Source organism: Peromyscus eremicus, chromosome X (assembly GCF_949786415.1).
Source record: "Peromyscus eremicus chromosome X, PerEre_H2_v1, whole genome shotgun sequence".
In the NCBI taxonomy this organism is placed as follows: Eukaryota; Metazoa; Chordata; class Mammalia; order Rodentia; family Cricetidae; genus Peromyscus; species Peromyscus eremicus.
The window spans coordinates 51159139-51170531 of record NC_081439.1 but is presented as its reverse complement, the minus strand read 5'-3'; the positions used below and the strand labels follow the sequence as shown (position 1 = coordinate 51170531).

The 11393-nt window shown below is 40.9% G+C and overlaps 1 protein-coding gene across 1 annotated transcript in view; it reads left to right on the top strand.

The window, feature by feature from the left end:
• The first annotated feature begins 968 nt into the window (after positions 1 to 968).
• The window catches only part of Vsig4 (V-set and immunoglobulin domain containing 4), a 39123-nt gene continuing 28698 nt past the window's right edge, over positions 969 to 11393 (top strand). The window contains exons 1-2 of the mRNA XM_059251107.1: positions 969 to 1100; positions 3531 to 3887. Coding sequence (XP_059107090.1) covers positions 1013 to 1100; positions 3531 to 3887 — 445 coding nt within the window. The 5' untranslated portion in view covers positions 969 to 1012. The remainder of the gene's footprint in view (positions 1101 to 3530; positions 3888 to 11393) is intronic.

Sequence of the window (11393 nt, the reverse complement as noted above, 5' to 3'; positions counted from 1 at the left end):
TTTGTCCAGTGACTGATGGAGGCAAATGCAGAGATCCATGTCCAGACACCAGGCTAAGCTCCGGGAATCCAATTGATGAGAGAGAAGAGGGATTCTGCTGGTGAGGGACGTCGAGATCATGATGGGATGACGGGCAGAGATGACCGGCCACACTAGAGGAAGCCCATGAACTGTGGACTGGTGGCTGGGGAGCCCCTATGGGACTGGACTAGGCCCTCTGGATAAGGAAGACAGTTGTTTGGCTCTAACTGTTTGGGGGGCACCCAGGCAGGGGGATCGGGATCTGTCCCTGGTATATGGGCAGGCTTCTGGAAATCCGGTGCCTATGGTGTGATGCCTTGCGCAGCCTTGGTGCAGTGGGAAGGGACTTGGATCTGCCTAGGCTCAGTGTGCTGGGCTCTGCTGACTCCCCATGGGAGACCTCGATTGGGGGGATGTGGGGATGTGGGGTGGCTTGAGAAAGAGGGCTGGGGGTGCGAGGAGGGAGGGCGGGGAATCTGTGGATGGTATGTGGAGTGAGTAGAAATTTTCTTAATAAAGAAAATTTAAAAAAAAAGAAAAAAAATTTCTGTGTAGAAAGTCTCCTAACACACTAAACTCATATTGTGAAGCATTCAGATGTCCCACCTCCCACATTGTTCATTTATAGTGAGGAGTGTGGGTTAATAGTATAACTGATGAAGATTACATATGCAAGAACAGTTTATTTATCTTTCCTGGATCTACCAGAAAGGAAAGCATCCCTGCACTGGAATAAGCAGACTCAAAAAGCTGGCATATGAAAGACCAGAGAATAGCACTGGCCTCAGAGGAAGTCCAGTCCCAGCAGAATGAGGAACTCTTTCAAATCTCCAACCTTAGGCAGGGTGAAAGGCAAGATCCCCATGTGATTATTCTGAAATACGGAAAGAGGGGGTGTATATAGTAAGACTAGCATTTTGGAAAAAAATATAGAGAAGTAAAGCAGAAACTGGCAGCCACCCGAATTACCAATCTCTTCAGCAGCAGGAGGATGGAAGAAAGAAAAGAAGTATCTTCACATAGGATGGAGATCTTGTTGGCCCTGCTGCTCCTGGGCCACCTAAGAGTGCTCACCTACGGTAAGGTAGCACACGTATGCCTGACTACCACTTCTACCTCTGGCAGAGGATGTGGGTGTTGATGTTGAGTGTTTACTGAGAAAAGCTTGTTCCTAATGGTCAGTCAGAGTTACAAGCAGTTCTGTAAGCTTTCTGAACTTTTGGCAGAAGGGAGGGAATCATTGGAATTGGGTAAAAGTTCCAGAAGCTGCCTTGGGTAGAAATTGAAAAGGTTCTTCTCTTAGAAAGTATCTGCATGATTTTTCCAGTATTTCAGGGATGTCAGAAGACTTCAAAGTCACCCAAACCTCCTATATTCTTCTTCTTTTCCCTTGAAATTCTACAATAATAACTAACTTCTCATTTCCAGTCTTTGATTCTTGCTACAATATACTTCCCCCAATGAATAAATGTTTAAGAAGTAAGTGAGACCTTCGAAGTAACCTATAGTCAGGGATGGTGGGGCACACATTTCATCCTACCACTTGGAAAGCAGAGGCACTCTGATTGATCTTTGGGAGTTCAAGGACACGTTGGTCTTTATAGAAAGCTCCAGGCTATCTTAGGCTACATGGTGAGGCTCAATTTTTAAATAAATAAATAAAAGCAACACGCGCCATCAATTAGAATTACTTACAAGTGCTTAGCATTTGCTGTTCATACACTTGCAGAGCACAGACATTTACTGATCTCCACCAGACTCTGATCAGGAGCATTTCCAAATATTACTTGTGTTGTACTAAATCCACTTCTCTGTTGTTTCTGTCCAAGGGCTTCTCACTATCAAGCCAGAACACACATCCTTCATTTTTCCATGCCAGCACTTAAAATGTCTGAAGAAAGGAAGAAACTATATCCCTTTAGCTCTCCTCTTCTCCAAGCTAAACATCTCTAGCTTCTTCAACTAAAGGACTTGCTGCTGAGATAGCTCACTTCTGTCTGGACACAGTAACCCAGTTGTAGGGTGTGTTGTGGGGACCTAATTCAGAGACACGGCCCAGCAGTGGCTGGGCTAGCTCAGGGGATCATTCTCTGAATCTTAATCCACACTCATTTATTATTATTTTTTTTTACATTTTTAAAATTTATTTAATGCTGAATGCCGTTTATTGAAGGAGGGAGGAGGTCTTAAATACAGGCTTACAGCACAATGGGAGAACCCCGGAGGGCAGAAGTTCACTAAGGATGTTTTACAATCTTGCATCTAAGTTGTTAACGCCCATTATGCAGGATACACAGACAAGGATCTTCCCTTAGGAATTCAGGAGGGTGGAACCCAGCAGGGAATTAGCATAGGGAGGATATCAAGGTCAAGGTCAGCAAGCAAGGTAAAAGTTACCCAAAACAGGGGCCAGGGACCTACAGGTCCCCCTTTTACTAAAAAATGAGCTTCTGACTTATGTTGCGTGGGACGTCAGCAGGTCACCTTACCCGTCATGGAGATGCCTGCCCAGGCCACACACTCATTTATAACTCAAGGAAATGAAATGCCTTTTAGGGAACTAAGTGCTAGGAAGAACTAAGTAAGACTCAGGACGGGGAACCGGACTCTTGCTGAACTTCTGCATTGTTCATCTTCCTAGAGGGCAAGACCAGATCAATCATAATGTCAAGTATCTAGCAATACTGAATTATGCTTATTTGCTATTTTTTTCAACCAGCTCTAGAGATTACTCAGGTTCATTTCTTTTCCAGACCAAGCATAGATGAAATCTTTTCCCCCATCAGGATATAATTTTCTAATATTTTTGGTAATAACTAAAAGAAATGAAAAAAGGAAAGAAAGGAAAACGAGGAATAAGGACAAAAAAAATCAGCTAGGCTTACTTGCAAAGTACAAGTTTCAAGCCTAATAGCTAATGGTTTGGTTAAATAGGAATCTGCATCCAGACTTTTTGGTTCACTTTTAGATTCTCCTATTGATTATCTTCCAGAAAAGAACTTGAATTTGTGTCCCAACCACTGAGCCTTTTCTCTTGAGTGAGAAAAAGAGATAGTAGAGCAGAGGGCTGTTTCAAGCATGGATCTACACAAAATAGACTACTTCAGTTTCAACTCTTCGCCCTTCTCCTTTCTTCCTACATCTCATTTGAAGGTAGTGAAAGAAGAATTGTGGATGGGTAAAATATCATAGAATCCCTAAAGGCTAGTCTACCCTAAATCTCCACATACTACTTGGGAGAAAACATTGGTCCTTCAATTTACTTAGAGTCACCTCCTAGCAAGACAGTGACATAAAAGGACCTGAAAGCACTATAGCTAAAGAGTGTTAAGGACTTAATCCCCCAAACTCCCTTGGATTCATGAGAAAGCTAACAATATGCCAGGGATGATGAAAGTATGTTTGAGGGAAAGGGTTTCTTACAAAGCTATTGAGCCTGTCATTCACACCCTCAATCAGGTGAACATGTCATCTGTGTTTGCTCATTTTACTTTGTTCCCTGTCTTTAGGCCATCCCATCCTAAAAGCACCAGACAGTGTGACAGGGACCTGGAAAGGGGACGTGACATTTCAGTGCATCTATGTTCCCACGAGAGGCTACAATCAAGTTTTGGTGAAATGGCTGGTACAACGTGGCTCTGACCCAGTCACCATCTTCCTACGTGACTCCTCAGGCGACCATATCCAACAGGCAAAATACAGAGACCGCCTGAAAGTGAGCCACAAAGTTCCAGGGGATGTGTCTCTCCAACTGAATGCCCTACACATGGATGACAGTAGTCACTACACATGTGAGGTTACCTGGCAGACCCCTGATGGAAACAAAGTGACGAGGGATAAGATTATTGAGCTCCGTGTCCAGAAATGTAAGTCACTGTAAAGATTAGAAATGCATTGGTAAACAAAGACACAATAGAGTACTGTAATCCTAGACACCTCTGAGGAATTAAGAGTCCTTGGTTTATATGTTCTTAGGTTCTCTCTAATTCTATGTGCTAATCACAGGATCCTCAAGGTCATTACCCCATTTGAAAACTTAATTGTGTTGGGAAATACAAATGCATTACTTTTAAAAATCTCTCCTTCTGCCACTCCTTCTCTCCTACATTTACAAAAGTCTTTCTGAAGGAGGTGGTTCCACATTAGCTGCACTTCCCAGTTTACCACAAAACTTTGCAAACTGAAATCAGCATTGTCCTCTCCATAACAAAAGCACAAACTTTATCCACTCACATCCAACCATATAAAATTCTCTGCAGCAGTACACCCTGCTGCCATGCTTCTACCTCCTTTTAACCACTTTTACTTGGCTTTTCCACCATTTCTCAGAGTGATTCTTCCTAGATTATTTGCTGGTTCTTCTATTCACTATTTTAAGTTAAGTTCTCTAAGTTTATATTACTGCTGTTGTATACCTAGAGCAGAGGACTTTATTCACTTCACTAAGCTTGAATATTTTCATTTCTAATCTTCTAGTATACAGGTTGTCTCTCTCTTCACTCTTTGAATATTCCTTTTCCAGTACAGATACTTTTCAGTTGGATGGAATACAATGGGAATGTAATGTTTTTTCTCTGTGTGTTTTAGAGGTTGTAACCAGAAAATCATTGCCTCTACTCATATCTTAAAGTGTTTTTTTTTTTAATGTTGGCTTCTAATAGATTCGGGGTTCCCAATCTTACATTGGTGTCTTTCATCCACTTCAGTAGATTTTTCCACAGGGTAATTAACAGAAGTCAGGTTTCCATCTTAGTGATACCCACTTTTCCCAGTACTATTTATTGAAAAAGATATTGTTTCTCTGATGAGATTTTGTCCATTTACAAGTAATTAGTTGGTTTCAGACATATCAGTTTATTTCTGGGATGTCTACTCTGTTTTACTGACCTATATGTCTTTGTATAGCCATATTGATCTGTTTTAGTAATTAGACTTCAGTGATATGTCCCCAAATCAGATATTGTAATGACTCCAGCATTCTTTTTTTTTTTTTTTTTTTGAGACAGGGTTTCTCTGTGTAGATTTGTGCCTTTCCTGGAACTCACTTGGTAGTCCAGGCTGGCCTCGAACTCACAGAGATCCGCCTGGCTCTGCCTCCCGAGTGCTGGGATTAAAGGCGTGCGCCACCACCGCCCGCCCGGCTAACTCCAGCATTCTATGAGAACGATGTATCCAAATACTTTAGTCATTTGAAAATTACATTTGCCTAATTATTCTTGAGTTGTGAGTATAATTTATTTATTTGAAATACTAGAGCATTTTTTAAATGCTTATCATTATTATTATTATTATTATTATTATTATTATTATTTATATCCTGACTGCATTTTCCCCTCCCTCGTCTTCTTCCAGTCACTCCCCTGCTTCCCCACCATGCTCCCCTCAATCCATTCCTCCTCTGTTTCTATTCAGAAAAGGGCAGGCCTCCATGGATATCAACCAAGCATGGCATATCAAGTTGCAGTAAGACTAGACACTTCCCCTTGTATTAAGTCTGGGCAAGGCAATCCATTATGAGAAATAGGTCCCAAAGACAGCAAAAGAGTTGAAGACAGCCCCAACCCCACTGTTAGGAGTCCCACAAGAGGACTAAGCTACACAACCATCACATATATGCAGAAGGTCTAGGCCAGTCCCATGCAGGCACCCTGGTTGTATGTTCAGTCTCTGTAAGCCCCTATGATCCCAGGATAGTTGATCCTGTGGCCTTTCTTGTGGTGCCCTTGACCCGTCTCACTCCAACAGCCCTTCCTTCCCCTCTTCCACAGAATTGCCTGAGCTCTGCCTAATGTTTGTCTGTGGGTCTCTGCATCTGTTTCCATCAGTTGCTGGGTGAAGCCGCTCCAACGACCATTGGGCTATGCATCAATCTATGAGTATAGCAATATAGCATTAGAAATCATTTCATTGACTTTTTTTTCCAGTCATGTTTGGTTTTATCCTAGATCTCTTGGCTATTCACCTCAGAGCCCTGGCACTCTAGGCAGTGTCAGAGGTGGGCTCCCTCTTATGGCATGGGTCTCAGACTGGACCAATCATTGGTTGTCCACTCTCACAATTTCTGCACCACATTTAACCCAGCACATCTTGTAGGCAGGACAAACTGTAGGTTGAAGGTTATGTGGCTGGTTAGTCTTATGAAATACAATATTCACAAGTATTTCCCTCCATTCTTCATGTTGTCTTTTACAGTTTTTGAGATGTAGTTATAGGCTAGTGCTTTGCCTGCGTGTATGCCCATGCACCATGTGCATGTATGGTGCCTGTAGAGGTCAGAAGAGGGATCAGATGCTCTAGAACTGGAGTTATAGATGTTAGTAGGTCATCATGTGGGTGCTGAAAACCAAACCCAGGTCCTCTGCAACAGCAGCCAGTGCTCTTAACTGTTAAGCCATCTCTCCAACCCAACATGTTGTCCCTTTACTTTAAAGATAGTAACCTTGAAGACCCCAAAGTTTTTAGTTTTGTTGAAGTCTAGTCTATGTATCATTTTATTAAGTTTTTTATTTATTTTACATACCAACTACAGATTCCCTTCTTCCTCTCCTCCTCTTCCCTCCCCCAAGCTCTTTTCTATCCATCTCCCATCCACTCCTCAGAAAGGATAAGGCCTCCTATGGAAGTCAACAAAGCATAGCATATTAAGTTGGGGCAGCACCAAGCTCCTCCCCCCTGGATCAAGGCTTAGCAAGGCATCACACCATAAGGAATAGGTTCCATAAGCCAGCTCATGTGCCAGGGACAGATTCTGGTCCCACAGCTAGGGGCTCCACAAACAAACAAAGCCACACAACTGTCACCTACATGCAGAGGGCCTAGGTCAGTCCCACACAGGCTCCCTAGTCCTTGAGCTTCCTCAAGCTTGGGTCAGCTGTCTCTGTGGGTTTCCCCATCATGATCCTGACCCCCCCCCCCAGCTCATATAACCCCATCTTCCCCTCTTCCACTAGACTCCTGGAGCTCAACTCAGTGCTTGTATGTGGATCTCTGCATCTGCTTCCATCAGTTACTGGATGAAGGTTCTATGATGACAGTTAGGGTAGTCAACAATCTGATTACATGAAAAGGCCAATTCAGGTACCCTACCCACTATTACTAAAAGTCTTAGCTTGGGTCATCCTTATGGGTTCCTGAGAGTTTCACTGGTACTAGGTTTCTCCCTAACCCCATAATGGCTCCTTCTATCAAGATATCTTCTTCATTACTCCCCCTCTCTGTCCCCCGCCAAACTCAACAATCCCACTTCCTCATGCTCACATCCCCAATCCCCGCCCCTTTACCCCCCTCACCCCCAGTTTACCCAGGAGATCTCTTCTATTTTCCCTTCCCAGAAAAATCTATGCATCCTTCTTAGGGTCCTCCTTGTTACCTAGCTTCTCTGGGGCTGTGGATTACAGCCTGGTTATCCTTTGCCTTATATATAATATCCACCTATGAGTGAGTACATACCATGTTTGTCTCTCTGGGTCTGAGTTAACTCACTCAGGAAGATTTTTCCTAGCTCCATCCATTTGCCTGCAAATTTCATGATGTCATTGTTTTTTTACCACTCTGTAATACCCCATGTGTTTAATGTACCACATTTTCTTTATCCATTTGTTGATTAAGGGCATCTAGGTTATTTCCAGGCTCTGGCTATTATGAATAATGCTGTTATGAACACAATTGAGCAAGCGTCCTTGTGGTATGGTAGAGCATCCTTCCAGTATATACCCAGGATTGGTATAGCTGGGTCTTGAGGTAGATTGATTCTCAATTTTCTGTGAAACTGCCATATTGATTTTCAAAGTGACTGTACAAGTTTGCACTGCCACCAACAGTGGGGGAGTGTTCCTCTTACTCCACATCCTCTTCAACATAAGCTGCCATTAGTGTCTTTAATCTTAGCCATTCTGACAGATGTTAAGATGGTATATCAGAGTTATTTTGATTTGCATTTCCCTCATGATTAAGGATGTTGAGCAATTCCTTAAGTGCATCTCACACATTTGAAATTCTTCTGTTGAAAAGTCTCTGTTTAAATCTGTACCCTATTTTTAATTAGATTATTTGGTATTTTGATATCTAGCTTCTTGAGTTCTTTATATATTTTGGATATCAGCCTTCTGTCAGATGTGAAATTGGTGAAGTTATTTTCCCATTCTGCAGGCTGCCATTTTGTCTTATTGACAGTGTCCTTTGCCTTACAGAAGCTTTTCAGTTTCAGGAAGTCCCATTAATTAATTGTTGAACTCAGTGTCTGTGCTACCAGTGTTATATTCAGGAAGTAGTCTTCTGTGGTACTGCCCACTTTCTCTTCTATCAGGTTCAGTGTAACTGCATTTATGTTGAGGTCTTTGATCCACTTGGACTTGATTCTTTGAGAAAATAGACAAGATAGATAAAACCTTATCCAAACTAACCAAAGGCAGAGAAAGAATATCCAAATCAACAAAATCAGAAACTAAAAGGGAGACATAACAGACACCAAAGAAATCCAGGGAATTGATAGGTCATACTTCAAAACCCTGTACTCCACAAAATTAAAAATCTAAAAGAAATGGACAATTTTCTGGATAGGTACCACATACCAAAATTAATCCAAGACCAGATAAACAATTTAAACAGACCTATAACCCCCAAGGAAATAGAAGGAGTTGTTAAGGAACATTGCCAAATTCTTTTTATTAGGCTACAGTTACCCTGATACCCAAATCACGCGAGATACAACAAAGAAAGAGAAATATAGACCAATCTCCCTCATGAACACTGATGCAAAAATACTCAATAAAATACTGTCAAACTGAATCCAAGAACACATCGACAATATCATCCATAATGATTAAGTAGGCTTCATCCCAGAGATGCAGGGATGGTTCAACATACGAAAATCTTTCAATGTAATCCACCATACAAACAAACTGAAAGAAAAAACCATATAATCATCTCATTAGATGCAGAAAAGGCCTTTGAAAAAATCCAACACCCCTTCATGATAAAGGTCTTGGAGAGATCAGGAATACAAGGAACATACCTAAACATAAAGCAATATGCAGCAAGCCAACAGCCACCATCAAATTAAATGGAGAGAAACTCAAAGCGATTCCACTAAAATCAGGAACAAGACAAGGCTGTCCACTCTCCCCTTATGTATTCAATATAATACTCCAAGTTCTAGCTAGAGCAATAAGACAACAAAAGGAGACCAAGGGAATACAAATTGGAAAAGAAGGAGTCAAACTTCCACTATTTGCAGATGATATGATAGTATACATAAGTGAGCCCAAAATTTCTACCAGAGAACTCCCACAGCTGATAAACACCTTCAGTATCATGGGGAGATGCAAGATTAACTCAAAAAAAAAACAGTATGTAGCATGAATCTTAAAAGATCTTATTAATAAAAACAAACCCGGAGCCAAGTATTGGGGTGAACACTGGAAGATTAGAGAGACAGAACAAGCCACAGCTAACCTCACCTGGCCAACTTCTCAGCTGATTATGTTTCCTCAGACTGGATGTCTCTGGGTCCTCATTCAGAATGAATCTCAGCTGAACTGCTTCTCGAAAGCCTGAATGCTTAACCAGCCAAAAGCTTAATCAACCAAATACTTCTAGTTTCTGGTCCTCACGCCTTATATTCCTTTCTGCTTTCTACCATCACTCCCTGGGATTAAAGGCGTGAGTCACCATGCTTAGCTGTATCCTTGAACAGATGGATTTCTGCCTCTGGAATGCTAGGATTAAAGGTGTGAATGCCACCATTTTCTGGCCTTTGTATCTAGTGGCTGTTCTGTCTCTGACCCCAGTTAAGTTTATTAGGGTGCACAATATTTTGGGGAACACAATACTACCACAACAGTAGCCATCCTATATACAAATGATAAATGGGCTGAGAAAGAAATCAGAGAAACAACACCCTTTACACTAGCCTATTTTTTATCTTAATACTTGTGTTTTTATAGCATGTCCCGCTAGACCCAGCAATCCTTAACTTGCTTAAGGTCTGGTAGAACTGAATAGTGAAGCCACTTAGACTTGATCTTTTTTTCTTAGGAGCTGTTTAACTAGCAGTCCAATAATTTTTACTTGTTTACATTCCATAATTTGAAGTTTCCTGGTTCATCTTTAGAAGTTAACATTTCCTTTTTACAATTTATTTACATATATAGTTAGATGTGATAATCTGAGGCTCTCTGCCTTTCAATCTGAACTTTTCTACTTATGTTTAATCTAATTGTTGATAAAAGATTTATACCCAATTTTCTATTTATAATCTTTATCCTTTGTACTTCTTTCTATATTTGTCCATTGCTTCTACCTTTGATGTTTAATTGATCATTTCTAGTGCATTATATACTTCAAATATTGTTTAGTTTACTGTGTTGGCTAGTTTTATGTCAATTTCATAGAAGCTAGAGTCATTTTGGATGAGAAAACCTCAACTGAGAAAATGTCCCCACTAGACTGGCCTTTGAGCAAGCCTGTGGTATACTTTCTTGGCCAATGATTGATGCGAGAGGGCCCAATTCACCACAGGCAGTACTGGGTTGGTGGTCCTGGGTGCTATACGAAAGCAGGCTGAGTAAGCCATGGGCAGAAATCCAATAAGCAACGTTCCTCCATGGCTTCTGCTTCTGAAGTTCCTGCCTCTAGGTTCCTACCATGAGTCCCTGCCATGACTTCTCTAAGTGACAGAGCATGACCTGAGGTTTGTAAGCTGAAATAAATTCTTTTTTTCTCAAGTTGCTTTGGGTCATGGTGTTTTATTACAACCATAGAATCTTAACTAAGGCATTTACTAAGTGTTTTCATTATTTCTGTCTGTAGGATATCATCAATTCCTAATTTATTGGATTTATTCCAATTTAATTTCATAGTATACAAAATGCTGTTTGTGTACAGCTCAATTTCTTATCATTTAATTCTATCATTACTGCAAATTACATCTTAGTATATTATAATGATATGAGCATTGATTTAGAATTATTGTTTTGCAAGGCTAAAGAGATGGCTCAGCTGTTAAAGGCTAAGCACACAACCAAAAATAGTATTGTTTTGTAAAGTTTTTTGTTTTTAAGTCACGTTGGAAAAAGCATGTTTATACTCGATATTTACCTATATAGTTACCTCTATGGGTGCTTTTACATTTCTTAATATTAGTTTTGGATATGATCCACTGTCCCTTTATTTTAGCTTGAAGAGTGCCTTTGGACATTTCTTATGGATCCTATCTACTGGAGAAACTCACAATCATTATTTATCTGGAAAATGTCTTGGTTTCTCCTTCCCTTTCATTTGGGGGTTGTTTATGTTTTAGATGGGAGTTCTCTATGCTGTACAAACTAAATTTATACTTGTAGTTGGGACTACAAGCACATGCTGACTCTTCT